This window comes from Suricata suricatta, chromosome 5 (genome assembly GCF_006229205.1).
Source record: "Suricata suricatta isolate VVHF042 chromosome 5, meerkat_22Aug2017_6uvM2_HiC, whole genome shotgun sequence".
Taxonomy (NCBI): Eukaryota; Metazoa; Chordata; class Mammalia; order Carnivora; family Herpestidae; genus Suricata; species Suricata suricatta.
The window spans coordinates 66,863,885-66,891,162 of NC_043704.1; the positions used below are offsets into that span (position 1 = coordinate 66,863,885).

Here is a 27,278-nt window from a genome sequence, read left to right on the forward strand (position 1 = left end):
GGTCCTGTCTGGATAGGGAAACTAATTCCCAGTCCCAGCTGCTGCTGTTCCAGCCTTCACTGCCATCCCACCACATTTGACCAGAGGCCCTAACACAGTACATGCAAAGCTGCAGAGTTCATACTACACCTCTAATAAGTGGCACTTGAAAAGAAAGTACAGATTTGGGCTTTCTCCATTTGCATAACAAAACCAGTAGCCCTGTCTGGCCAGGAAATTCAGTGTACAGCCTTGCCTGATCTGGGTCCCCAAACAATGAGCAGTGTAGGCATTGGGGCCCATTCTGTTGACCTGCTAAAACAGTGAAGCTGTCCACATCTACTGCTGAGTATAGTACCTAGACCCAATCATCTAGAAAACCTAATCAGAGAACCCAAGGCAACTACGGAATCCATCCTATAGCCTCTTTAGCGCAGAGACCCAAACCAGTAGTCCTAACCAACTTTTCACAGCCAGCAGCATCCCCCTGCCCTTCAACTTAAAATCATAGGCAATGGCCTTGTCCAAAGACAGACTCTGATAACAAGCCCTATTGGCCCAAGGACATTACCAGCTGACACATCCAGAATACAAAATCATGTGGACTGGTGAAGAACTATCACTACCAAAGGGAACCTCTAAAGTCTAGAAAATAAAACATCTTCCTCAAATGCCCAGAGACCAACAGACAGAATCAAGGATCACAAAAAATCAGGTAGTAAATATGACACCACTAAAGGAAACTAATGAAGCTCTAATAACTAACCATAAAGAAATAGAAATCAAAGAGTTCAAAATAATCCTCTTAAAGAAACTTAATGAACTACAAGAACACACACATGACTGAACAAAACTAGAAAAACAATGCATAAACAAAACATAAAGTTCAACAAAGAAATAGAAAATAAAAAATCCAAGAGCCGAAAAATACAATGACTGGATTGAGTAGTTCAATAGAGAGCTTGAACAACACATGTTCAAACAATACAAAAGAAAAAAATCAGTAACCTGGAAGATAAGATACTTAAAATTGTCTACTCAGAGAAGCAAGAAGAAAAAAAACAGTGGAAAAGAGTGAAGAAAGCCTATGAGAATGAGGAATACAACCCATATGTCCTCATTATAAAAAAAACCAGGAGGAAGGAAAGGGATAGAAAATACGTTTAAGGCAATAATGGCTGAAAACTTCCCAAAGTTGGGAAGAGAAATGGATATTCAGATCTATGAGACCCAATGAATCCAAAAAGGCTGAGTCTCAATAGGGCTACAGTGAGACACATTATTATTAGTCAAAAATCAAAGACAAAAATTTTGAAAGCAGCAAGAAAAGAGACAAGTTATACACAAGGGAAAACCTTTCTCAACAGAAACTCTCCAGGCTGGGAGAGAATGGGATGATATATTCAAAATATTGAAAGAAAAAGCTATCAAACAGGTATTCTATGCCCAGCAAAGCTATCCTTTATAAAATGAAGACGAGATAAAGATTCTCCTGAACAAAGAAAAGCTGAGCAAATTTATCACCACCAGACCTGTCATACAATGCTAAAGGGAGGTCTCTGAGTGAAAGTAAAAGGAAATTAATTAATTAACATCCTAAAAACAAAAGAAGGTAGTAGAAAGAACTCACTGGTAATGGTAAATACATAGTCAAAGTTAGGTTTCATAATATAGTAATAGAAGTGCATAATTAACTTACAACTCTAATTTAAAAGTTAAAAAAATAAACATAGTAAAAATAAACCAAAGTAAAATAATCTCTTATTGGATGCACAGTATTAAAAGTACATAAAGTATAACATTAATAACCTAACATGTGAGAGGAGGGAGAGGTAAAGTATAAAGTTTAGGAACGCTATAGCACCTGAGCTGTTAGCAGTTTAAAATAGAGAGTTATAGTTTTGAGATATTTTACGTAAGCCTCATGGTAACCACAAGGGGACCCGCAGTAATTATACAAAAGAACGTGATAAAGAAATGAAAGCATACTGATACCAGAAGATAACAAAATAAAAATATAGCAGGATAAGAAGAACAATGGATCTATAAAACAGCCAGAAAGCAATTAAGGTCTCTAACTTAATCACATCAGCAATGTCCATTTTAACACATAGTACATGTTCACAGGTTTGAGGGGTTAGGATGGGATTGGGGAAGTTCTGCTCATCACAGTGCTCTTCTGTGGTTTACGTGATGATTTGTGCACTTAAGAGTGAAGTTTGAACTTTATGCAATTGCTCAGTTATTACACCGTGGTAACTGAAATTTGAGTTGTGTTATCAGGGGCACTCGTGTTCTTTAAGTAAACTATGGTAACTGGAATTCGTGCAAATTGACTGTTTGTTTCAAGTCCAGCTGATAAACCAAAAGGAAGAGAAAATGCATGTGGCTACCCATACGGAGCAAGTGCTGCAGACAATCAGGCGGGGATGACCTACGTGTCTGCACTCATCCCGAGAGAGTGCTCACAGGCGAACAGGACGAGCCTCCTCTTGGGCCGCATCTCCAGGCCATCTGAACAGCGACAGCACTACCATTTTTCTCTCGGAGAAAGATGGTAGAGGTGAATATGGAAAAAACTCAAGAAATAATGCTATAGCTTTCCTCTTACCTGTGCCATCTTCTGCCCACTCCCTCTCACCCCCCGAAAGTCATGTCTAAGTATTCTGTGCACTAATAGGCCACTACTAATAGTATATTACACTTTGTCTACAAAGCAACCATCTTTTTAAAAATTCTATATAATAAACATAAAAGAGCTCTTCTGATAACTGATTAAGAATAAAAGAAACATTTCCTATGTGCACAGACGTTGTTGAACAAACTCAATGATGCAAATCCTAGAATAAATACTGGGAACACAGGTTTCAGATACTCTTAGATGAAACACAATTTAAAAAACCGAGTTGCTGATATAAAGTTTCTTATAAATTCATTTTATTTCAACAGCAAAAAAAGTCAGTTATATACTTCTGACAGATTATAAAATATAATTTCTTCAGCATGGGTATTCTCACCATGCCACAAACACAGAAAGGGACAGTAAGAGATGGATACAGGGGTGTCTTCCTTCTCTGGCAGTATTACTTTAAACTGTAGTATTACATTAAACTGATCTTACAGAACAGGATACCTCTTGAAGAGGTGTAGCTTATTTTATAATACCTAAGTATTGCAAACACATTCATTGAATGAATTGAGTAGAGAAAAGGAAGAAGAAACACCATTTCATGAAAATCCGCTCCTAGACTACATCCATATTGATTCTACCTCATTATAGAATTCAGAATTTATTGGCCAAAGCTGCTTTAAATGTTACTTCACTAGTCTTAAATTGATATTGGAGAAAAACCACACACAATGCTTAAGCATGGTGGTATGTGAGAAACCAAATCCCCATCTGCTGATGGCTCCTGCTGGAGTCTGCATCACAAGTGTCTGAATCCTGGACAGCGCTGAAAGCACCCCAAGACCACAGTCCTTGAGCCATCATGCTCAACCAGACAGATGAGGACCCAAAGTGCTAAGTGCATGTATCAATCAAGTGTTCTGGACCTGATTTGAGCCACACAGAACTATAAAAGGCAACTTCATACATACTCTTTGAGAGTAAAATAATTGTTAAACTTGGTATTTTGCCTCAAAAAAGTTTTTTCTCCTATAGAGAATCAACTCTGATAGACATTTTGAAACTCTCACTAAAATTACTATCCCACGTCCATCAAGATATGAGAGTTGGTTTTCCCAAAATAGGTGAAAGGGTAATCTCTCTTCCATACGGTTGTACCTACACCAGCTTCCCTGGGAGGACTTAGCTGTATAATTACACATCGAAGTCCTTCAGCTCTCCCCAGCTCGCACCTATTTTCACTTTCACTTTCAGTTTCACAGAAAGTTTTATGGCATTTTCCATTTCATTCTTGACAATCTGAGCTACCTACAAAAAAAAAAGAAAATAAAGAAAAGAAAAAGTAAAAGAAAAACAGGTTAACAAACTCTCTTCCCAATCAAAGAATGTTTCCCAATCCACCCACTGAGGTGATAAGCCAGACTAGAGTTCTTCACCTCATGGTGCCTAAAACTCAAAATTCAAAAAAGCCTGCCATCCCAAACTGGTCTTCACCGAAGAGCAGGGCTCTACCAGTTTCTGTGAGTGCTGCTTTTCAACCCTGAGGGCAGAACTCCAAACTCTCATCTAACTTCTCCTAAACAAAAACTTAGCCCTGCATCAAAAGTTTCTTTAAAAAGGAGTATGAGTGGCACGTGCTGGCTCAGTTGGTTGAGCATCTGACTCTTGATTTTGGCTCAGGTCATGATCCTTTCGGTCGTAGGCTGGAGCCCTGTGTCGAGCTCTGCATTAAGCATGGAGCCTGCTTAAGATTCATTCTCCTACTCGCTTTCTCTCTCTCCACCCCACCCTCTCCCCCCCTCACACACATACTCTATCTTTCTCTCTCAAATTAAATAAATAAAAATAAAAAGGAGTATAAAACTGAGCCCTCTTGGCTCTTTCTCAGCCCTGCAGGACTCAACATTTACACAGCCGTCCTGGGAGTAGGGAAGGATTCCAGAAATCTCATGCATCTTAACCTGACCTCCAGCGTCTTAGCGTTCTATGAAATGGACACAAACACTGCAAAAATACCTGAACAACATCCTCTTCGGCCACTTCATATAAGAGCTCATCATGGAGTTGAAGGATGAAGAAGCCTCCTCTGATTGGACAGAACATCCCTTGCAGTTTTCTCTTTGGTAACAATCCTGTCCCATGAAAAAAGGAGCAAAACTGATCAGCGTCTCACTGTGCCATAAAAGAATCTCTTTTTTTAGGGATTTTGAGAAACTCTGGGAAATTTAATGAAAACACATGAAATTTAGAATTATTAGGAAAAGATCTACTTGCTGACTGCTGACCTCTCAGGTGAACTCAAATCTCCATCAACTTCCTCCCAGAAAGGAGGAATCTAACAGCCAGTGAATGGAGTTTGAAGAGCTCTGCTCCAAATGCCATTTAACTTATTTCTTATAAAACAACCTACATCTTCTCTTTCCATGGCGTCCTCACTACCAACTTCTCTGGGTAATAATACCACCAGATTAGTGTGGGGCTTGATCCCGGCTCCAGGAAAGTGAACTGGTACTGTCACTAGGCAGTGTATTATAAGAAGAAGATTTACTGCTACACTTTTATGGCCACAAGTGTTACAGTGGTAGAACTGGTACTTTTCCAACTGGAGCACACACTGTAATTCTAAACCTAGGGCTCAGATGAGGACTTCAGAGACTGTATGAATCCCTTGAAGTTATACATAAGAGTCTATATCTGTACATTTTTCTGTGGATGATCTTTCAGTAGATTCTCAAAAGAACCAGTAACTCCACTGTATTAGAATGTTACTATTTCCTAACAAGCTGAGCCTCATGGTACAGATGGTGCCCCAGTGATCACTAAGATAGGGTCCCACAATAATACCTTAGAGTAACTGCCTTTAACCACTTGCCCACAGCTTACAGCACTCATGCCTTTCTGCTACCCCAATTTCCAACTGATCCTTCCGAGCAGCACAAATAATATCTTCCTTATATCTCAGAGAGGGTTCTTTAGCTGTCACTGTCTGCAGCCCGAGTTTCCTCACAGTGGCCGTCAGAGGGTAAGAGAGCAAATGAAGACGAGGCTGTGGCAAGCTGCTCCCGTACGTGGGCTGCAAGGCTGTGCATCTAACTGAAATCTGCTCTGTCCCACTGGGTCCCCTTATCCCACATCACTGGTTGTCAGGATGCTTTTCTGTTTTCCATTCACCATACCTTCATTTTCTTGATTGATCCTTGTTATTTGGCTTCTGACTCTGAATACTAGAATCTCCCTGTTCCGGGCATTGTCTGCTTCCTTGGGCTCAGATCCCTTCGATCCCACTGACCTATCACTACTTTTAACCCAGCCCGGCATCAGGAAGCGTCTTCGGAGACATACGCACGGTGTCTTCCACCCACTCTAACGGCTGTTGCTATTGTCTATATCCTCATCCTGACACTGCGCCAGTCTGCTGTGAAGAGTTACGGAAATGTTTCAGTTAGGTATCATATCTTCCTTTCTTTTCTTTAGATTTTAAACAGAGGGTGATAAATTTTACTTCCAAATCCTCTAAAGCACAGAGTACAGTGTTATTCCCCAAATAAGTTTGATCATATATTCTCTCTATAAAGAGAGAATGTGTTTGTGGTGTGTGTGTATAGTATGTGTGCACACTGACTCCCACACACAAAATGTTGAATGAGTAGCCTTAGATACACGGGGGAGGGGAAAGACAATAAGTCTTTATATCTATGTATTTTTTTAATTTTTTTTCCATAATATTTTATTGTCAAATTGGTTTCCATACAACACCCAGCGCTCTTCCCCTTAAGTGCCCTCCACCATCACCACCACCTCTTTTCCCCCCTCCCCCTTCCCCTTCAACCCTCAGTTCATTCTCAGCATTCAATATGTATTTTTTTGTATGTAGAAGGGAGCATCTTTATTATCTGTGTAAAGGACTATATTATTTTCTATAGCATACTTATATCTCTTCTAGAAACAGCAAATTCCATTCTTAACAGTGGATCTCACCTTTTCTGTACCATCTCCAACAAAATTGATTCTTCCCCTTTATGCCCTAAACCTCCTTAACTTCTTCCCAGGAAAATTTAAAACTTGGCTGCAGTCATGGTTTGGTAATCTCAACCACTGTGAAATGGTACTTAAAGCAAAAGTATGGACAAGAGACAAACAAAGGAGGGAATCTTCTTGTTAGAACAAGAAATAATCTATCCAAGCAATAAGGAGAAAACTTAGGAAAACAAGAACAAGAAGAGACGGCAATACTGGCAAAGAAATGTGATGAGGAAGTCAGCTCAGAGTATATTTCTAGACTTGAGAGAGAACATGGATGGTGATGAATAGAAAAATCAACATATTCTTAAGGTGTTGGCTAAGGACCAGAGGATCCCAAACTCCTTCAAAGTATCTGCAAAGCCAAAATCACTTTCGTAATAACACTCAGAGGTTATTTTCCTTCTCCAGTCTCCTTCTCTCATAAGTGTACAACAAAGTGGCCAGTTAGCCTGGATTTAGCACTGAAAGTCCCGTATCTTAGGAAACCCATTGGTCCCCCACAAACTGGGACATTATCACCTGAGACTGTACAGAGAGTTTTCCAGACGTTACAGGACAGGTGAGACTGCAGCAAACTGAATGCAGAAATATATAAGAGAACCCAAATATCTTCTCTTAAGCCAGACATTAAAGAGACTTGCAGAAACGTAAACTAAAACCACTCATCACCAATTTTCTTTTGTTCTAAAACATGTAGTTTTTTCTATGAAAATATATTACTTATGCTAACATATATTGATTTTATTATTTATTTTTATTTTTAAACATTAATATATGAATGAATTCCCCGTTTAAATTTCTAATATGATAAATACTGCTATATATAACCTACATAAACAAAAGTTCTTTGGGACCCTTAGTAATTCTAAGAGTGTGAAAACATCATGAGATCAAAATGTTTGAAAAATGCTGAGAAATAATATATAAAATACTTCCCTTTGTCTTTTCTGATATGGCTAATCTTACTAAGCTATAGCAGGAACCTCGTTTGTGAACAAACCTGTTCTGTCGCTTTGGAGCATACTCTCCCGATGACCATGGGATTTGAAGGTTGAGTGGGAGGTCTCTAATTGCTTCTGAATGTTAACTGTGGCTATTTTGACGATATCAGCTGCCGAACCTTGGACTGTTGTGTTGATAGCCTGACGCTCAGCCTATGAAAAACAGTAACAATAACAGGTGCTCTACTAGATATATGAACATGGTTTCATACCTGCTTTTAGTGTCCACAGATCAGTGCTCACATCTGTAAGCAGACTGGAAATCGGGTCCAAGATGTGACCCAAGATGTCAACTATTAAGCTGCATCCTAAGAATAACACCTGGCATGAGCCAGGGCTCTAGATTCTAGTCTATAATCCACATGAGCAGATTAAATAAAAGATCAGATTGCTTCAGTTTAGAAATCTTCAACACTTAGGAATCAAAAACTGCATTATCCTTAAAATGTATTTAGCAACTCAAAATTATTTTATAAACATATATCATCAATGTTCTATCTGTTCACTCTAAAAGACCTGTTCCTTGAAATACAACTCCCCTTAAACAGATATAAGTAGAATATCATTCTTTGTGATGTGTGTTATAATGTTCCAAGCACATTCCCCATATCAGTGGTTTGTTGGTCCTATGTAGATTTTGGCCCCAGCAGGTCAGGGGCCCTCTGGTATGAATCTGGGCTGCTGGGGCTAATCACTAGCTGCTAGTGAAAATGCACACCCTCGATTCCTAGATACTAAGTTAGAACTTACCCAAAACTCTTGATACCATTTCTTGGCAGGCAAGCATAGCTGCTAAAAGTGATGATCCTAAGGCAGCAGGGATGGACACCTGGTTTAATATCCAAGGTAGAACCTATTCATGAATACCATGCCTATTGTCCCAAAAGGTCTCAGAAAATGGGAAGGGTCTACACACTGGAAGGATCTATGTAAATTGAGATGTATTCTCTTAGTTCTCTGTTATCTGGGCTACAACCAATTCCTAGTATAGTAAATACCTATTAAAGAGATAGACTTTTTTTTGTTTATTCATTTTTTGAGACAGACCATGAGTGGGGGAGCAACAGGGGGGGGGGTGCAAGAGAAGATCTAAAGCAGGCTCTGAGTGGACAGCAGCAAGCCCGATTCAGGGCTCAAACTCATGAACCATGAGATCATGACCTGGGCCAAAATCGGACACTCAACTGACTGAGCCACCGAGGTGCCCCTAAACATCTTTTTTAATTGTTGTTTTGTCAGATGCTAACAAATCCACTCTAAACCCATTCAGTTGTCATTGTTTATTTTTTTAAGTAGTTTATTGTCAAATTAGTTTCCATACAACACCCAGGGCTCTTCCCCACAAGTGCCCTCCTCCATCACCACCACCTCTTTTCCCTCCTCCCCCTTCAACCCTCAGCTCGTTTTCAGTATTCAGTAGTCTCTCAAGTTTTGCGTCCCTCTCTCTCCCCAACTCTCTCTCCCTCCTCCGCTCCCCCTGGTCCTCCAGTTGTCATTGTTTAAAGAGTGACTGAATTTCAGAGATCTACTGACCCCTCCCCTTTGTGTAGTGGACTGTGTTATTGTTGCCCCACCCAATGCCATATAATTTCAAGTGTTGTTCACTCTAAACTGTTGACCTTGATTTGTTTTGGTGAATGAAATGTGACTAAAATTGACATACAGCCCCATCTAAAAAGTTTTAAGAGCTATCCAACATTGTTACAAAGAAAAAAAAAAAAGGCTTATCCCAGACAGAGATTTTTCTTTCATCCTGAATTCCAGAATGAAGAAACTATGGAGCAAAGCCATAGTCAACCCAGAGCCTAACTCTAACATGAATTAAAAATTTCCCCCCTTCATTGGGAGGGGAAGGGGGAAAGAGAGTTGGGGAGAGAGAGAGATGCAAACCCGAGGGTTGAAGGGGGAAGGGGAGGGGGAAAAGAGGTGGAGGTGATGGAGGAGGGCACTTGTGAGAAGAGCACTGGGAATTATATGGAAACCAATTTGACAATAAACTATTTAAAACAATAAATAAATAAAAATAAACATCCAAAAAAATAATGTTTCGTATTATAAGCCATTGAAATTTTCAGGTGATTCTTACTGTAACATAACCAAACATAAAAATAAAGCTAAGATATATACTTCATTCTCACAATATTGTGCTTCCCTGATTCTCTTCCAAAAAAAAAAAAAAAAACCAACTTGGCAGTCTTGGGCTTCGTGTCTTACAACCACAGTCCCTTCATGACCAGGCTTTTTCACATACATAAAAAATTCAGGTTTCTGGTAATAGGAGATTAGTCCAATAGGATCAACCCTCCCACTGACAACAGCCAGAAAAGCTGGACAGAGAAGACCTCTTTGAATCAGATGGTTAAAAAGGAAATGAAAAATTATAGAACCTTGAGAGGTAGGAGAGAAAGAAAACCACGGAGGCAACCCTGGCATTGGAGGCCACCATTTCTCTCAGGGACATCAACAGATTCCAGAAGAGGCAGCTGAAAGAAGCTCTGAAGAGAGCTTGATTTTGAGGGGCCTGCGGAACAAACAAGGGCCAAGAAGTAGAAGAAGGGCTAGTAAATCATCAACTTGCCACCCCCAAACTAACAACCTAAGAAAAAAGATAAATTATAAACAGTATAGTCTTAACATCCTTGCTTCAAATCATTTCTATTCCTGAAATTAGATCAAAGTAACCCTATATTGTTAGTCATTCTAATCTCCTTCCAAAAGCAAATTTAAGTCTTCTGAATAAAAGTAATATTATCATACAAGCTCCAAGTTATACCCACAGTCATTCATAAACAATATTTGATACTCAATAAAATATCAGCAGGAGAACAAGGAATTGAGACAATATAACTGTTGTAAAAAAACTAAGGAAAAAAGGGCAATAGAAACAGGCTATAGGGATACAAGCTTGAGATTTTAATTAGACTATAAACTATTATCAAATTTATTAGACTATAAAATAAAGTATAATATATTCAAGAAAATAAAAAACAAATTTGAGTATTTCAGCAGAGAACCAAATAACATAAAATGAGACCAAAATGGAAACTCTAGAACTGAAAAATAAAAATAACAGAACTTACTACAGCTTTGAAGTATTATCTTGAATTCTGGAATTGTGATACATCCAGCTTGGTTCTTCTTTTCCAAGACTACTTTAGCTATTTGGGATCTTTGTGATTCCACACAAATTTTAGAATTATTTATTCTAGTTCTGTGAAAAATGCTGTTAGTATTTTGATAGGGATTGCATTGATCTGTAGGTTGCTTTGAGTCATACGGACATTTTAACTATATTTGTTCCTCCAATCCAGGAGCATGAAATACCTTTCCATTTGTTTGTGCCATCTTCAACTTCTTTCATCAACATTTTATAGTTTTCAGAGTACAGGTCTTTCATCTCCTTGGTTTAGTTTACTTTTAGGTATTTATTATTTTTGGTGCAGTTGTAAATGGAGTTATTTTCTTAATTTCTCTTTGTGTTGCTTCATTGTTAATGTATTGAAATGCAATAGATTGCTGTAAATTAGTTTTGTATCTTGTGCCTTCACTGAATTCATTTATCAGTTCCAGTACTTTTTGGTGGAGTTTTATAGTTTTCTATATATAGTACCATGTAATCTAAAAATAGTAAAAAGTTTTACTTCTTCCTTACCAATTTGGATGCCTTTTATTTCTTTTTCTTGTCTGATTGCTGTGGCTAAGACTTCTAGTACTATGTTGAATAAAAGTGGTGAGAGTGGACATCCTTGTTTTGATTCTGATCTCAAAGGAAAAGCTCTCAGCTTTCCACCATTGAGTATGATGTTGGCTGTGGGTTTTTTCCACGTATGGCTTTTATTATGTTGAGGTATGTTCCCTCTAAACCACTTTGTTGAGTGTTTTCATTATGAACAAATGTTATATTTTGTCAAAAGACAGTAACAAGTATTGCTGAGGAATGGAGAAAAAGGAGTCCTCATGCACTGTTGGTAGGAATGCAAATTGGTGCAGCCACTGTGAAAAACAGAATAGAGATTCCTCAAAACAATTAAAAATTGAACTACCATATAATCCAGTAATTCCAGTACTGGGTATTTACCAAATGAAAACAAAAACACTAATTCAAAAAGATATATGGATGGACCCCCCATGTTTATTGCAGCATTATTTACAATAGCCAATGTATGGAAGCAATCTGAGTGTCCATCCATAGATGAATGGATAAAGATGATGGTAATATAAACAATGGAGTATCACTTAGTCATAAAAAAAGGAAAATGAAATCTTGCCATTTGCAACAACATAGATGAACCTAGAGGGTATAATGCAAGGTGAAAAAAGTGAATCAGAGAAAGATAAATATTATATGATTTTACCCATATGTAGAATTTAAGAAACAAAACAAAGAAAGAAATGAAAACAAACTGGTGGTTGCCAGAGGGGAGGGAGGATGTGAGGTTGAAATACATAAAGGGGGTTAAGAGTACACTTACGGTGATGATCACTGAAAAATATAAAGAATAGCTGAATCATTATATTGTACACTTGAAACTAATATAACACTATATATTAATTATACTCCAATTAAAAAAAATCACTCTGTGCCAGGAAAAAAAAACAACAACAGAACTTAAAGCACTTAAACAGTACCTTCCCTATAGTTTGGTGTGTGTGTACAGGGAGGGGGGTATAATATTGATGTGGGGGAGGATAAAGAACCCTTATGGAGTTGTGGAAAAGTTCTACATCACTTAGAACAGAAAAGATTAACAGTTGGGTTCAACAGCAAATTGAAGAGGAAAATTAGTAAATTGAAAGATAAATTAGAAGAAAATAAGCAGAATTAAGCATGATGAAATACAAACATGGAAAGTACCAAACAGAGGATATGGAACATGAGGGATTTTTTTTTAAAAGGCTTAAACTTTTTATAATAGGAGTCCCAGAGAGAGGAGAGAATGCAATGGAGCAATAATTAAAGAAGAAATGACTAAGATCTAAAATCAACAAAAGATATCAAGCCACAGATTTTTAAAAATCTTAACACCCTTAAGGGATGAATTAAACACATATATCCACAAAGAGGCACATAAATTAAAAACACACATGCAATTTAGGAATATTGCAGAAATTCTTCTATAAACTAGACAGAAAGAAGAATATTGTGGAAACCAACCTAGAAAAGAAAGGCAGATTACATCAAAGAAAGGACAGTTAGACTAGGGATTAGCAAACTACAGCCTGCAGGCCAAATGTGGCCTAGCTTCTATTTCTGTAAATAAAGTTTTATTGGAACACAACTACACAGTCATCCATTTATGTATTGACTATGATTGTATTTGCACTACAAGAACAGAACTGAGCAGGTATGACACAACCTCAATGCCCTGCATATACATATATAAGGGAGCTTACTTTATCTGACACAGGCACTAATAAACCTAAAGGAAAGTTCTACAGAGCAGTGAATGTTTAAAATTCCCCTCTGAGACCAAAAAAGAGGTAAAGATGCTCACTATCACTACTTATACTCAACACTGTCCTGGCTCATAAGTCAAGCAAAAGTAATAAAAGGAATAAACTTTAGTTATAAATACTACTTTGCATGTAATAATTGGGAAGATAGAATATCTAAAAGTATCTACAGATAAATTATTAGAATTAGTAATATTTGCAAGTCTTCTAGACCGAAGAACAATAAAAACAGCTATATTTCTATGTAACAGCAGCAAAGGCTTAGAAAATGTAAAAAAGGAAGGAAAAGTGCAAAAAAAGATACCATTTGCAAGAGCATCAAAAATTTTCAAATACCTAGCTATAAATCTAATAGACACATTAAGATCTCTTCCCAAAAAGTAAACACTGAGAGAATTTTAAAATTATAGACCTAAATAAATGGACAGATATATCATGTTCATGGGCTGGAAAACTGAAGATTATAAATACATCCATCAATCTCATCTTGATCTATGAACTCAAGGCAATCTCAAAAAAATCCCAACAGGATTTTGTATTTATATAGAAATTTACAAGCTGCTTGCACAACTTATATGGAAATGCAGAGACCACAAAAAGGCAAAGCTGAATCACTGAGGCAGTGTGGCACAGCCTAAAGGAGGAACAAATACAACAGACAAAAATAGACACATCCATATTTGGAAATTTAATTTGTGGCACAGGTGGCACTGAAGAACAGTATGGAGGAAGCTCAGTTTTTCCAGTAAATAATTAGGGACAATTGTATATCCTTGAGGTGAGGGGAGATGGAGGACCTTGACCCTCAGTCTCTCATAACTCATAAAAACCAATTTTTGTTGATTGTAAATATAAATGTATTAGGCAAAACCAAAAATTCCTAGAGAATATTTTCTTGACATTGGGGTAGTAAAATCTTTCTTAAACAGATCAAGGAAAGCCCTATAATAATATAAAAGACTGACAAGTCCATGTAACCTAAGGGCTCATATCTGAAATATATAAAGGACTCTCATAAATCAGTTAAAACAGAGACAACTCAAAAAAAAAAAAAAAAGACAAAAGATTTAAATAGACCCTCCACAAAAGAAGACATCCAAACAAACCAAAAAGGAGCTCAACATCATTAGTCATCAAGGAAAGGCAAATTAGAAGCACATGAGGGACCAGTACACAATTACCAGAATGGCTAAAATTAAAAAAAAACAAGGTTATCAACCAAGGCAAGAATGTAGATAAACAGAGCTGATGTCAACATTAACAAGGATTACCATCCTGTAAAAGTGTTAGGTGGTATATACTAGGTATAAATTTGCTTACTCTATGACTCACTCTAAAGATACTGAAATTAGGTACACATGTTCATCAAAAGACATATATGAGAACGTTCACAGCAGCTTTATTAATGACAGGCAAAACCTGGAAACAGTCCAAATGTCTGCCAATGGATAAATGAAAGATTAAAATAGATAAACTGTTGGTATGTTTCTACAAGGTCAGCTAAGTAAAAACATGAACTATAGCTGCACATGACACTCATGAGTCTCATAGACCTATATTCCAATGAAAAAAGTCAGATCCAAGAGTATATACGGCAGGATTGCATTTAAATAAAATTCAAGTTCATACACAACTAACCTATAGATTTCTAGTTTTATGTGTGTGCCAGGGTAGGAGGTGGATAGTACCGATTTAGAGGGAACATAAACCTATAAACCTACAGTTTTATATGTGGGATAGGGTGGGAGGTGGATAGTCCTAATTTGGAGGGAATAGAAAGAAGCCTTCTGGAGGGTTGGAAAAGGTCCGTGTCATAACCAGGATGGTGGTTATATGGCTATAAACATGTAAAACTTAAATTTTTACACATAAGATTTATGCCCTTTACTACACATGCTATTTCTCAATAGAAATTTTAAGGATAATCCAAATTATTACCCTCTCCTCATCTAAAGTTACTAGTAAGAACGAAAAGGCAAGATACAGTATGGAAGAGAATATTTTCCTAATACATAACCAATAATGAGCTCCAACATATAATAAAAAGACAGACAATTCAACAACAAAAAAGGAAAAAGAAACCTTGAAAAAGCACTTTCCCAAGAAAGAAATAACTAATGGCCAATACATTTTTGTTAAGGGGCTAACCTCATTAGTATTCAAGGAAATGCAGATTAAAACTATAAGATACTACCTTAAACCCAATAGAACAGCTAAAATTATATCATCTTAATAGCAAATGTTGGCAAGAACAGAAAGCAATGAGAACTTGCACACACTTCTGATAGGAGGACAGATTGCTGCAACCACCATAAAAAACAGTTTGGCTTTATCTACTAAAGTTGAAGACAAATGGAAACATATGTGCACCAGGAACCTTGGACAATAATTTTCAAATCGGCAATATCCATAATAACTCCAAACTTGAAACCTAAATGCCCATCAGTGGAAAAATGGATAAACTGTGATATATTCCTAAATATACGATCATAGGTAAAACAGCTACCGTTGTGTGAGCAACATGCATGACTTGCCTACGCAATTTTGAGTGAAAGAAGCTAGACATATGAATACATACACACGATGTACACAGAGATCAAAAATACATAAACAAAACCATCGGGCTAGAAATTATGATAGTGATTATTTCTGAGAGCCAGTGGGTAGTGAGTAGGAGTCATCAATGAACCTTCTAAGGTGCTGGCAATATTCTATTGGACTTGAGTGGTAGTTACACAGGGGTAGTTCTGCGACAATTTACTAAAATTTACATTTGTTTCCTATACTTTCTCTATGTATATTTTTCAGTACAATAAAAGTGTAAACAAAAAGTGAGGCCAAATGAAAAATTAAATCTGGCTAATTTAGAGGGCTGGAATTTTCTTTTTTTCTCAACAACAACATAATAGATCAGTTAGAACTTTGACTCCTAAGGATTTGGCATGAAAAGTCTTACTCTCACATCTTTAGGTACAAAAATATTAGTTTTCAAAAACTTGTATGGTTAATTTACATTAATAACTCTATCCTCCATTTTTCATCATGTAAATCCCAAGAAATATAATTCCTGTTAGATCAAGCCTAAATTTTTCAGCCTCCCATTAAAAGCCTTCCACTAGCTGGTTCCATCTGACCAGTAGAAAATTATGTATTTATCTATTCCTAAGTGACAACTCATTTAAAGATATGGTGAAAGCCTGATAAATATTTGAGGTCTGTGTATATGGTAGGCTACAGAGTGAAGAAGTAAGGGTTCTAGCTCCAGACAGAAGTCTACCACTGGGTATTTTCATTACATACAATATGTCAGTGGGTACTGACATGCAAAAGTACGGAGGAAGATATAATATACACAGTTGAAACAGGAAGATGTGAACTATAATAAAAATTTAAATGTTCAGATGCATAGAATACTTTTGTGGATCCCAAAGATTTCACAGATAGTAAATCATAATTTAGCAAATACTGTCAATAAATATTTTAAGTGGTGTTAAAAATACTCTTTTTCAATACTTTGGATATTCTAATAACCTCTTTTGAGCCAGTGCTTTTAAAATAAATAAACAAGGGGAGCCTGGGTGGCTCAATCAGTTAAGTGTCTGACTCTTGATTTCTCCTCAGGTCATGATGGGGCTCCCTGCAAGGCATGGAGCCTGTTTAAGATCCAATCTCTCCCTCTCCCTCTGCTCCTTCCCTGCATATGCACGTGTGCACTCTAGCTCTTTTTCTCTAACACACACACACACACACACACACACACACACACACACACACAAACAAGTAGAATAAGCCAAAAATGAATGACCACAATTTAATGATGGGCTAATCTGAAAACATTGGTAATTTGCTGTGATATGACAAATTGGTATATGATATCTGAAACAAAGAACAATTAGCAAATTTAAGAATTACATTTATGACTTGTTAACAGAACTAAAAAATAACTGGCTTACTCAAACAGAACATCTTTAAAGTATCTGAAGTATTATTAAGTGAATGCATATTTACATTGGTCTCCTAAGGACCATGTTCAGCAAATACTGGCATGTGCCATTACTTCCCTAGTGAAACAGAAGATCCAGTTAGTATGCTACTGATCCCTAAAAGGAAAATTAGTGTTTAATGTTTGTTGAAAAAGTATATATCATTAAAATATTAAGTTAAAAATCCAGAGAAATCTGAACATACGTGAGCTTTATGATAAGGGTTGTTGTCGTTGATTCCTGGTAAATATCTACGTCTTCCCAAAATGGTCTGAACAAATCCATCTCTTTTACAATTCTTCACTGTCTCTCTCATGAAACTATTAATCCCTATAAAGAAAATACAAAAATAATTATAACCAAAGTCCATTCTTAGTCTCATTCACTAGCTTCAATATAGAAAAATATACCAAAACCTGGCTACCATGATTCTTAACACTATATCATATCATCAAATCTTTGCATATAAGCTTTCATTCACTTTTTGTAGACTCAGAAAATTAGAAACAAAAGGGACTTTAGAACTGACATAATCAGGGTGCCTGTGTGGCTCATTTGGTTAAGCATCCGACTCTTGATTTCAGCTCAGGTCATGATCTCACCATTCATCAGTTTGAGCCCCTCAGTGGGCTCTGTGCTGACAGCATGAAACCTGCTTGGGATTCTTCCCTCTCCCTCTCTTAGCCCCTCCCCTGTGCGCGCGCGTGTGCACTCTCTCTCTTCCTCTCTCTCAAAATAAATGAACATTAAAAAAAAAAAAGAGAAATGACATAATCTAACTCTATCACCAACAAAAAAAAATGAAACCAAACTCCAGAACAACAGAACAGATACTAAAACCTAGGATATTAAGACTATTCCACGCTACTTTACATCAGCTTCTTCTGCTTTTTGATTGTGTTACTCAATCCTCTTTCACTCTTTGGTCTTACCACTTCAAGGCTTAAAACATTCTAATAGCTCCTTGTTAGCATCTCAGATACAATTCAAATAGGACCTAACTGAAATTAAAACATGAATAATAAAAACTTCATTAAGAATATATGCAACTCACGTCTTAAAATTAAAAAGAAAACTACGTACAGCGTACTTTTTAAACACTCATATTTCCTATCCCAGCATTCATCCTATAAGTTCATTATTACACCTTACAGATCTCCAGGATGAACTTCTTCCAGGTAGGGCAACTGTTCATTCCTATCTCTGAGCTAGAGAGGTCTTCTCTTTTCAACATCCTTTCTCTATGCTATTTAAAACACCATCAGCATACAGACTGTGCTAATATATCTTTATTCATATGTGCAATCTCTGCTTTCTCACAGCTCTACTTATCCTAAATAATTAACACTAACATCTCCTAACTAAAACCCTTCATCTGAGGATTTCTGTTGTGTGGCTGGTACAGGAGAGACATTTGAGGAGACTGTGGGTGAAAGGAAGGGAGAAAACCCTGCCAAGTGAAGCTGTTGGTGATATTCAACCACCAGCATAAGAATTTCAGAAAGCAATAAGGCCCTCCTCTTTTTCTCTATAAAAATTACTGTGATATTGTTGAGTGAAGAGCAAAGAAAAGGATGAGACTGAAGAGACTTCACCTCTACAAATCCTCTTACCTGACTCCTGTCAGAGGCCCTCATATATTTAGAGATGGAAAGAACTACTTAAAAAAAAAAAAAAAACAAGCAAAGGGGAAAAGAAGAGAGAGAACCAAGAAGCAGACACTTAGCTATAGAGAACAAACTGATAGTTCCCAGAGGGGCGGAGGGTGTGGGGACGGGTTAAATAGGTGATGGGGATTAGGAGTGCACCTGCTGTGAAAAGCACAGGGTGATGTAAGGAAGTGCTGAGTTGCTGTACTGTACACCTGAAGCTAATGTAACACTATGTGCTAACTAACCTAAATTTGAATAAAATTTTTTAAAGCAATCAATCTTGAGATATATTTTATATACAGTAGAAGGAACCCACTTTATTTTTTAAATTTGTATATTCATTTTATTTCATTTTAATTTACTTCCAAGTTAGTCAGCATATACTGCAATAACGATTTCAGGAGTAGAATCTAGTGATTCATCACTTACATATAACACCCAGTGCTCATCCCAACAGGTGCCCTCCTTAGTCCTTCTTGTCCATTTAGCCCTTCCCCCCACCCCAGACCCCTCCAGCCACCTTCATTTGTTCTCTGTATTTAAGAATCTCTTAGGTTTTGTCCCCTTCCGTTTCTATATTATTTTTGCTTCTCTTCCCTTATGCTTATCTGTTTTTATCTTAAATTCCACGAGTGAATCATGATATTTTCTTTCGTTGACTAATTTCATTTAGAATATACTCTAGTTCCATCCACATTGTTGCTAATGGCAAGATTTCATTCTTTTTGATCACCAAGTAATATTCCATACGTGTGTGTGTGTGTGTGTGTGTGTGTGTGTGTGTGTTTGTGTGTGTGTGTGTGATATACACACACCACATCTTCTCTATCCATTCATCAGTCAAAGGACAGTTGGGCTCTTTTCATAGTTTGGCTATTGTCAATAGCACGGCTGTAAACATTGGGGTGCATGTGCCCAGAAGGAACACACTTCAGGTGAACAGTTAGATGCGTTTTAACAAATGTATGCACACTACAAGATATGAAACACTTGTATTACCTTTATAGTCAGCTCCCCATTATCAGCCTCAAACTCTCCTTGATCTGTTTTACGATACTATATCTTGATTTTTCATGTTCTTAAAAATTCATAAAAATTGAATTGTACTGTATGTTCTCATTTGAATTTGCCTTCTTTTGCTAAATAGTATTCCATTTCAGAGATACACCAAAATTTGTTTATCCATGGTCCTGTTCATAGACAGTTTGGTTGTTAGGAAGAAAACTGCTATAACATTCACAAAGAAGTCTTCTCTGGTTATATTTTCATTTTTCTTGGGCAAATACTCAATAGTAGAATTGCAGGATCACATAATTAACTGTATGTTAACTCTATATGAAAGAGCCATACTGTTTTCCAAAGTGGTTGTACCATTTGACAACCCTACCAGTAATGTAAAAGAGATATAATGTTTTTAATTTTGGCCATTGTAGTGTTTTGTAATGGTGTCTCTTTATGGTTTTCATTTGCTTTTCCCTGATGACTAATGATAATATTTGATGTTGTCATTCATATATTTTCTTTTGAGAAATGTCTGCTCAAATTTTTTGACCTTTATTTTATTGGATTGTTTGCTTTCTCACTATTGGTTGTAAGAGTTTTCACATACTCTGGATGCAAGTTTTTTTGTTGGGTAGTAGGAATTGCAAATATTTTCTTTTTTGTGGTTTGCCTGGCATTTTCTTTTATTATTAAAAAAATATTTTTTTTATTTTTGAGAGAGAGAGACAGTGCCAGCTGGGGAGGAGCAGATAGAGAGAAAGAGGGAGACACAGAATCAGAAGCAAGATCCTGGCTCTGAGCTGTCAACACAGAGCCCAATGCAGGATCATGACCCTGAGCTGAAGTCCAGACGCTTAACCAACTGAGGCAGCCAGGTGCCCCAGCTTACATTTTCTTAATAGTGTCTTCGATCAGTGTTTATCTTTTATGGTTAATTCAGTGTAATTATGACCTAAGAAATCTTTGCCTATCTCGATGTCACAAAGAATTTTTTCTGTATTTTTTTCCTGAAGATTTATATTGAATTTTTAATATAACTTTAATTTCCATATAAATTTAGAATAAACTTGTCAAATTCTACACAAAATTCTAATGGATATTCAATTGGAACTGATTTGAATCTATAGAACAATTTATAGAGAACTACCATCACCACAGTATTGTGTCTTCTAATAAATTAACATGGTAACCCTCATATTTATCTTTCTTCAATTTCTCTAAAAATTGTTCCAGAGTTTTCAATAAAGTCTTGTACATACTGTTAAGTTTATCCCAAGTGTTTTATATATCTTGCTGTGATTGAAATGGTTTTATTTTTTCTTCATTCACTAATTGCTCGTCAACAAAAATACAACTGAATTTTACAAACTGACCTTGTACAGTGGGGCTTTCTAAATTTAGTTATTTGTTCTAGTACTTGTTTTTATAGAATTCATACGATTTTCTATGTAGAAGACCATGTCATATGTGAATAAAATTTTCTCTTTGGGGATTGAGGACAGGGTTGATTATAGAGGACTATGAAATAATTTTTTGATGATGGAGTACTACATGGCAATGAGAGGGAATGACATATGGCCCTTCGTAGGAAAGTGGATGGACCTTGAGGGTGTCATGCTGAGTGAAGTAAGCCAGGCAGAGAAGGACAGAAACCATATGTTTGCACTCATAGGTCTAACAGGAAAACAGGAGAGACCTAATGGAGGACCAGGGGGAGCGGAGGAGGGAGAGAGAGTTGGGGAGAAAGAGGGATACAAAACTTGAAAGACTATTGAATGCTGAGAATGAACTGAGAGTGGAAGGGGAAGGGGGAGGGGGGAAAAGAGGTGGTGGTGATGGTGGAGGGCACTTGAGGGGAAGAGCACTGGGTGTTGTATGGAAAACAATTTGACAATAAAATATTAAAAAAAAATAATTTTTTGGAGTGAAAGGATGATGGTTCCATATCCTGATTGTGGTGCAGAGCATATAACTGTGCATTTGTCAAAATTCATACAAATATTCATATAAAAAGGGTGAATTTTACTGTATGTAAATTGCACCTCAACAAATGCCAAAAGATAATTTAAAATGGTAATACTCAAAGGCTCTATAACAGCAACTGTTCTTTCACAGTTTCTGGTATATTTAATCAATGGTTTGCTTTTCTAAATTAAACCTATCTAATCCTAGAGCACAGGGCAATTCCAAGGCTTTATGAGATATTCACAATGACATAGTAGCATATACATCAACTGGACTTTGTTATTCCATTTCTGATCCTACTTTTATGAAAACAGCCCATCTTAGTAATCATAAGGTTAATGTTATTTAATTAACAATACCTAACAAAAACTTCTGAGTAATAGAAACATTAGCAGAACATTTTCTAACACTAATAGTTTTCATTTAATACGACAAGATAGTTGAAAAAGGATAGCATGTAGAAGATAATTATCACTCAAAGTCTATCTACCTGTATATCTGGATTTGAAGGAATCAATGTAGCAGGCAGCATCATTTTCTGTAATGCCCATCTGCTCTCCCAAAGATTTAGCTCCCATTCCATAAATGATTCCATAGCAAATCTGAAAAGAAGTCATTAAACTCAGTAAGTATATTAAAGGTGATAACTACATAAAATGCAAATATGAAAAGTTCATTAGGTTTGAAATTTGGCCAACTTTTTATTTCATAGTGAGTCAAGAAATGATTAGATATGTTTTTGGTAAGTTAAATTCATAGAATTTAATATCCAGTGAACATCTTTTCTCTTTTCTGCCTTTTAGTAATATTTTTGGGGGGGAGAGAAGGAGGAAAATATGAATAAATATGAATGTATATGTGTTTTAAGAAAATACTAGTGATTTAAGATTTATTTCTTTCATTTATCCAGTAGTCTTCAGATTGGCTTTCTGCTCCAGTAATACCATATTAGCTTCTGCTTAAAGACATGTCAGGTGTCAAGAAAGAGAAGTATTACAAACATTTATCTCCTGGCCCTTGATTGGGACGAACAGAGCAGGAAGTGGTGGCTTCATGGTTGGAAAATAGGGAAGACTTCACTGGAATAAATATGCTTTTTACCTCACCACCACCTGAAATCCCACAATTGCAGAATTATTTTGGGCTAATCAAATTCCTCAGGAAATTTCGGGTGTAATGGAAATAAATGGTCTAAATTGGTCAGTAAGGAAACTGTAATTTAATACTGAGTATTGCCTAGATTCAAATCCTAATTCCAGCATTTACAAGATGTATTATCTTGCACAAGCTACCCAAAGTCTTGTACCTCAATTTCTTCATTCATAAAATTAAGATAGTAATACCTGTATCATGAATTATGAAGATTACTGAGTTATTACTTATAAGTGTTGGGAAATTGCCTGATATAAAGCAAGCTCATATAAATCTCATTAAATATAATTTAGAAGATAACTTGCAAAAAATGACTATCAGAATTCCAAAATACTTTTAATGTGATTTGACAGCTGGAAGTTTTAGTTTTTTCCCTTTTTAAAAAATGTTTATTTATTTTTGTGTGAGAGAGAGAGTGAGTGAGCAGGGAAGGGGCAGGGAGAGAGGGAGACACAGAATCAGAAGCAGGCTCCAGGCTCTGATCTGTCAGCACAGAGCCCAATGCAGGCTCCAGCTGGTGAACCACGAGATCATGACCTGAGCAGAAGTCGATGCTTAACTGAATGAGTCACTCACATGCCCTGTAATGCTTATTTATTTATTGAAAGAGAGAAACAGAGAAAGACAGAGAGTGAGGGAAGGGCAGACAGAGAGGAGGGTAGCTAGAGGATCCCAAGCAGGATCTGTACTGTCATGACCTGAGCCAAAATCAAGACTCAGATGCTTAACCGACTGAGCCACTCAGGCGTCCCCCTATCTTTCTTCATATACTGAAAGTGGTTTTTTTCATCTTCTTTTTTCTTTTCCATTTTGGTGGGTTTTTTTTTTTATTGTGACTCCTACATTTTTTTAAAAAATTCAGATAGTACACAGCACTTGCTGAGATTCAGTGCATGGTGACTTAGAAACAAAAATTGGTATAGCATAAACACTATTAAGTCATGTAAGTACTTATTAAATAGAGGCAGATATCATCGGTGCATGATGTTTCTGTTATGGAGACAGAATGTCTAAGTCTAGCATTCTAAACTTACCCTGGCTGTACCACTTACAGCTGTATGACTTTAAGCAAATTACTAACATTTGGTGCCTCAGTTTACTTCTACATAAAATGCGAATAATAATTATAATACCTATTTCATGGGTTTATTATTAAGATTAAATACCGGCACATTACCTATTTTACCTAGGGTTTGATTCTTGCTGAAGGCAGAACCTCAGAGGAGATTATTAAATAGCAAGGGCAAAGCTGGCTTTCTAAACAGTGGAAAAGGCACACCTGGTGGCTTAGTCAGTTAAGCATCTGCCTTTAGCTCAGGTCATGCCCTGAGTTGGGCTCTGTGCTGACTGCTCAGCCGGAGCCTGCTTCAGATTCTGTGTCTCCCTTTCTCTCTGTCCCGCCCCTGCTTGCACTCTGTCTCTCTGTCTCTGTCTCTGTCTCGCTCTCTCTCAAATAAATAATAAACATAAAAAAATTTAAAGAGTGGTAGATACAAGTGCTGGTGCTAAATAGGCAATGTTGAGAAGAAGTCAAGAATTACAGGACTGAGTAACTAGAAGTATAAACGTGAAACTAACACAGCAGGATCTTAAAGGTGGGAGTAATGCTCCTTTGCCTCAGCCAGCAATCCTACTCTCTCAAAACTGGCACCAGATTTCCCACAGGTCATGTGGCAAAAAAAGTATCAATGTTAATCCAGGCCAGGAAAGGGAGTAAATGTGACCTTTGACTTTCTCTGTGCCTGACCGTCATCCAGGAGTAGGAACTAATATTGACCCATTTGAAAAGCCCAAGGGCAGTATAAAGTTTCACATGTGGATTAGCTAACCAGAAGCCTCAAAAAACTAAAAAGCTGTTATTAATTATAATCTATAGCTCAGTAATTTTGATGTTTCAGTAAACATTTAGAAAGCAGATGAAAATACGAATACTTATAGACTATAAAGACATTTTTAACACACACACACAGGGACACCTGGGTGATTCAGTTGGTTACGCATATGACTCTTGATTTTGGCTCTAGTCATGATCCCATGGTCTACATCAGGCTCTGGACTGAGCACAGAGCCTGCTTAAGATACTCTTTCTACCCCCCACGCATTCTGCTCTCCCACTCATGATCCCTCTCTCTCTCTCTCAGTCTAAAAGAAACCCACCCAAACACACATACACATAAACAACAACTACCACCACCACCGCCACAGTATCTACCAGTAATGCAGATGGCTTTCATCACGCTCAGCTGCCTCAGACAAATCTGATTCTTTCTATGGACTCTATTGAGGAAAGCATAATAAATACCATGAGACAGGCTCAGGTGAATGTGATTTGAAAGATCCAAAGATGGAGAAATCATTCCTCTACTGCAAAAGATCAAGGCAATTTTTTAATCATTAAAATTCACATTTATGTTAAATATGCTCATTAAGATCACCTGCTTTGCTTGTTGCCTCAGATCATCCCCAACAGACGCTGGCTCAATCATCTTCCACTCAGCAGCAATATTCCTGAAAACATCAGCTCCAGTGTTTAACACTTGAATGAGACGCCGATCGTGGGATAAATGAGCCAAGATCCTCAGTTCAAGTTGACAGTAATCAGCAGCTAATATTAAGCCACCTGAAACAGAAATGATTTTAGAAAAGCTGGTACAAAGACAAATCCAGGGCTTATTTTTTAATTTTTATTTTTAAATAGTTTATTGTCAAATTGGTTTCCATATAACACCCAGTGCTCTTCCCCACAAGTGCCCTCTTCCATCACCACCACCTCTTTTTCCCCCTCCCCCTCCCCCTTCAATCCTCGGTTCCTTTTCAGTATTTAATAGTCTCTCAGGTTTTGGCGTCCCTCTCTCTCCCCAACACTCTTTCCCTCTTCCCCTCCCCCTGGTCCTCCATTGGGTTTCTCCTGTTCTCCTGTTAGACCTATGAATGCAAACATATAGTATCTATCCTTCTCTGCCTGACTTATTTCGCTTAGCATGACACCCTCGAGGTCCATCCACTTTCCTACAAATGGCCAGATTCCATTCTTTCTCATTGCCTTGTAGTACTCCATTGTATAGATATACCACATCTTCTTGATCCATTCATCAGTTGATGGACATTTAGGCTCTTTCCATGACTTGGCTACTGTTGACAGTGCTGCTATGAACATTGGGGTACATGTGCCCCTATGCATCAGCACTTCTATATCCCTTGGGTAAATCCCTAGCAGTGCTATTGCTGGGTCATAGGGGAGTTCCATTATTAGTTTTTTGAGGAACCTCCATACTGTTTCCCAGAGCGGCTGCACCAGTTTACATTCCCACCAACAGTGCAGGAGGGTGCCCATCTCTGCACCCTCGCCAGCATCTATAGACTCTTGATTTGTCCATTTTAGCCACTCTGCTGTGAGAGGGTATCTCAGTGTGGTTTTGTTTTGTGTTTCCCTGATGATGAGTGATGTTGACATCATTTCATGTGCCTGTAGGTCATCTGGATGTCCTCTTTGGAGAAGTGTCTGTTCAGATCTTCTGCCCATTTCTTCACTGGATTATTTGTTTTTCAGGTGTGGAGTTGGTGAGTTCCTTGTGGATTTTGGATGCTAGCCTTTTATCTGATGTGTCATTTGCAACTATCTTTTCCCATTCCATGGGTTGCCTATTAGTTTTCGTGATTGTTTCCTTTGCAGTGCAGAAGCTTTTTATCTTGATAAGTCCCAATAGTTCATTTTTGTTCTTGATTCCCTTGCCTTTGGGGATGTGTCGAGCAGGAAATTGCTGCGGTTGAGGTCAAGGAGGTTGTTTCCTACTTCCTCCTCAAGGGTTTTGATGGTTTCCTGTCTCACATTCAGGTCCTTCAGCCATTTTGAGTTGATTTTTGTGTATGGTGTAAGAAAGTGGTCTAGTTTCATTCTTCTGCATGTTGCTGTCCAGTTCTCCCAGCACCACCTGCTAAAGAGGCAGTTTTTTTTTCCATTGGATACTCTTTCCTGCTTTGTCAAAAATTAATTGGCCATACATTTGTGGGCCCAGCTCTCGGTTCTCTATTCTAATCCATTGGTCTATGTGTTTGTTTTTGTGCCAATATCGTACTGTCTTGATGATGACAGCTTTGTAGTAGGGGCTAAAGTCTGGGATTGTGATGCCTCCCGTTTTGGTTTTCTTCTTCAATATTACTTTGGCTATTTGGGGTTTTTTGTGGTTCCATACAAATTTGAGAATAGTTTGTTCTAGCTTTGAGAAGAATGTTGGTGCAATTTTGATGGGGATTGCATTGACTGTGTAGATTGCTTTGGGTAGTAATGACATTTTCACAAGGTTTATTCTTCCGATCCATGAGCATGGAATGTTTTTCCATTTCTTTGTGTCTTCTTCAATTTCCTTCATAAGTTTTCTATAGTTTTTATCATATAGGTCTTTTACATCCTTGGTTAGGTTTACTCCTAGGTATTTTA

At 37.3% G+C, this 27,278-nt stretch overlaps 1 protein-coding gene across 1 annotated transcript in view; it reads right to left on the minus strand.

Annotated features, from left to right (window-relative positions):
* Positions 1-2,894: 2,894 nt before the first annotated feature.
* Positions 2,895-27,278, minus strand: part of POLQ (DNA polymerase theta) — a 106,139-nt gene continuing 81,755 nt past the window's right edge. Inside the window, exons 25-30 of the mRNA XM_029939408.1 lie at positions 25,276-25,460; positions 22,179-22,290; positions 17,275-17,399; positions 7,632-7,785; positions 4,625-4,740; positions 2,895-3,916 (exon numbers count right to left, since the gene is read on the minus strand). Coding sequence (XP_029795268.1) covers positions 3,803-3,916; positions 4,625-4,740; positions 7,632-7,785; positions 17,275-17,399; positions 22,179-22,290; positions 25,276-25,460 — 806 coding nt within the window. The 3' untranslated portion in view covers positions 2,895-3,802. The remainder of the gene's footprint in view (positions 3,917-4,624; positions 4,741-7,631; positions 7,786-17,274; positions 17,400-22,178; positions 22,291-25,275; positions 25,461-27,278) is intronic.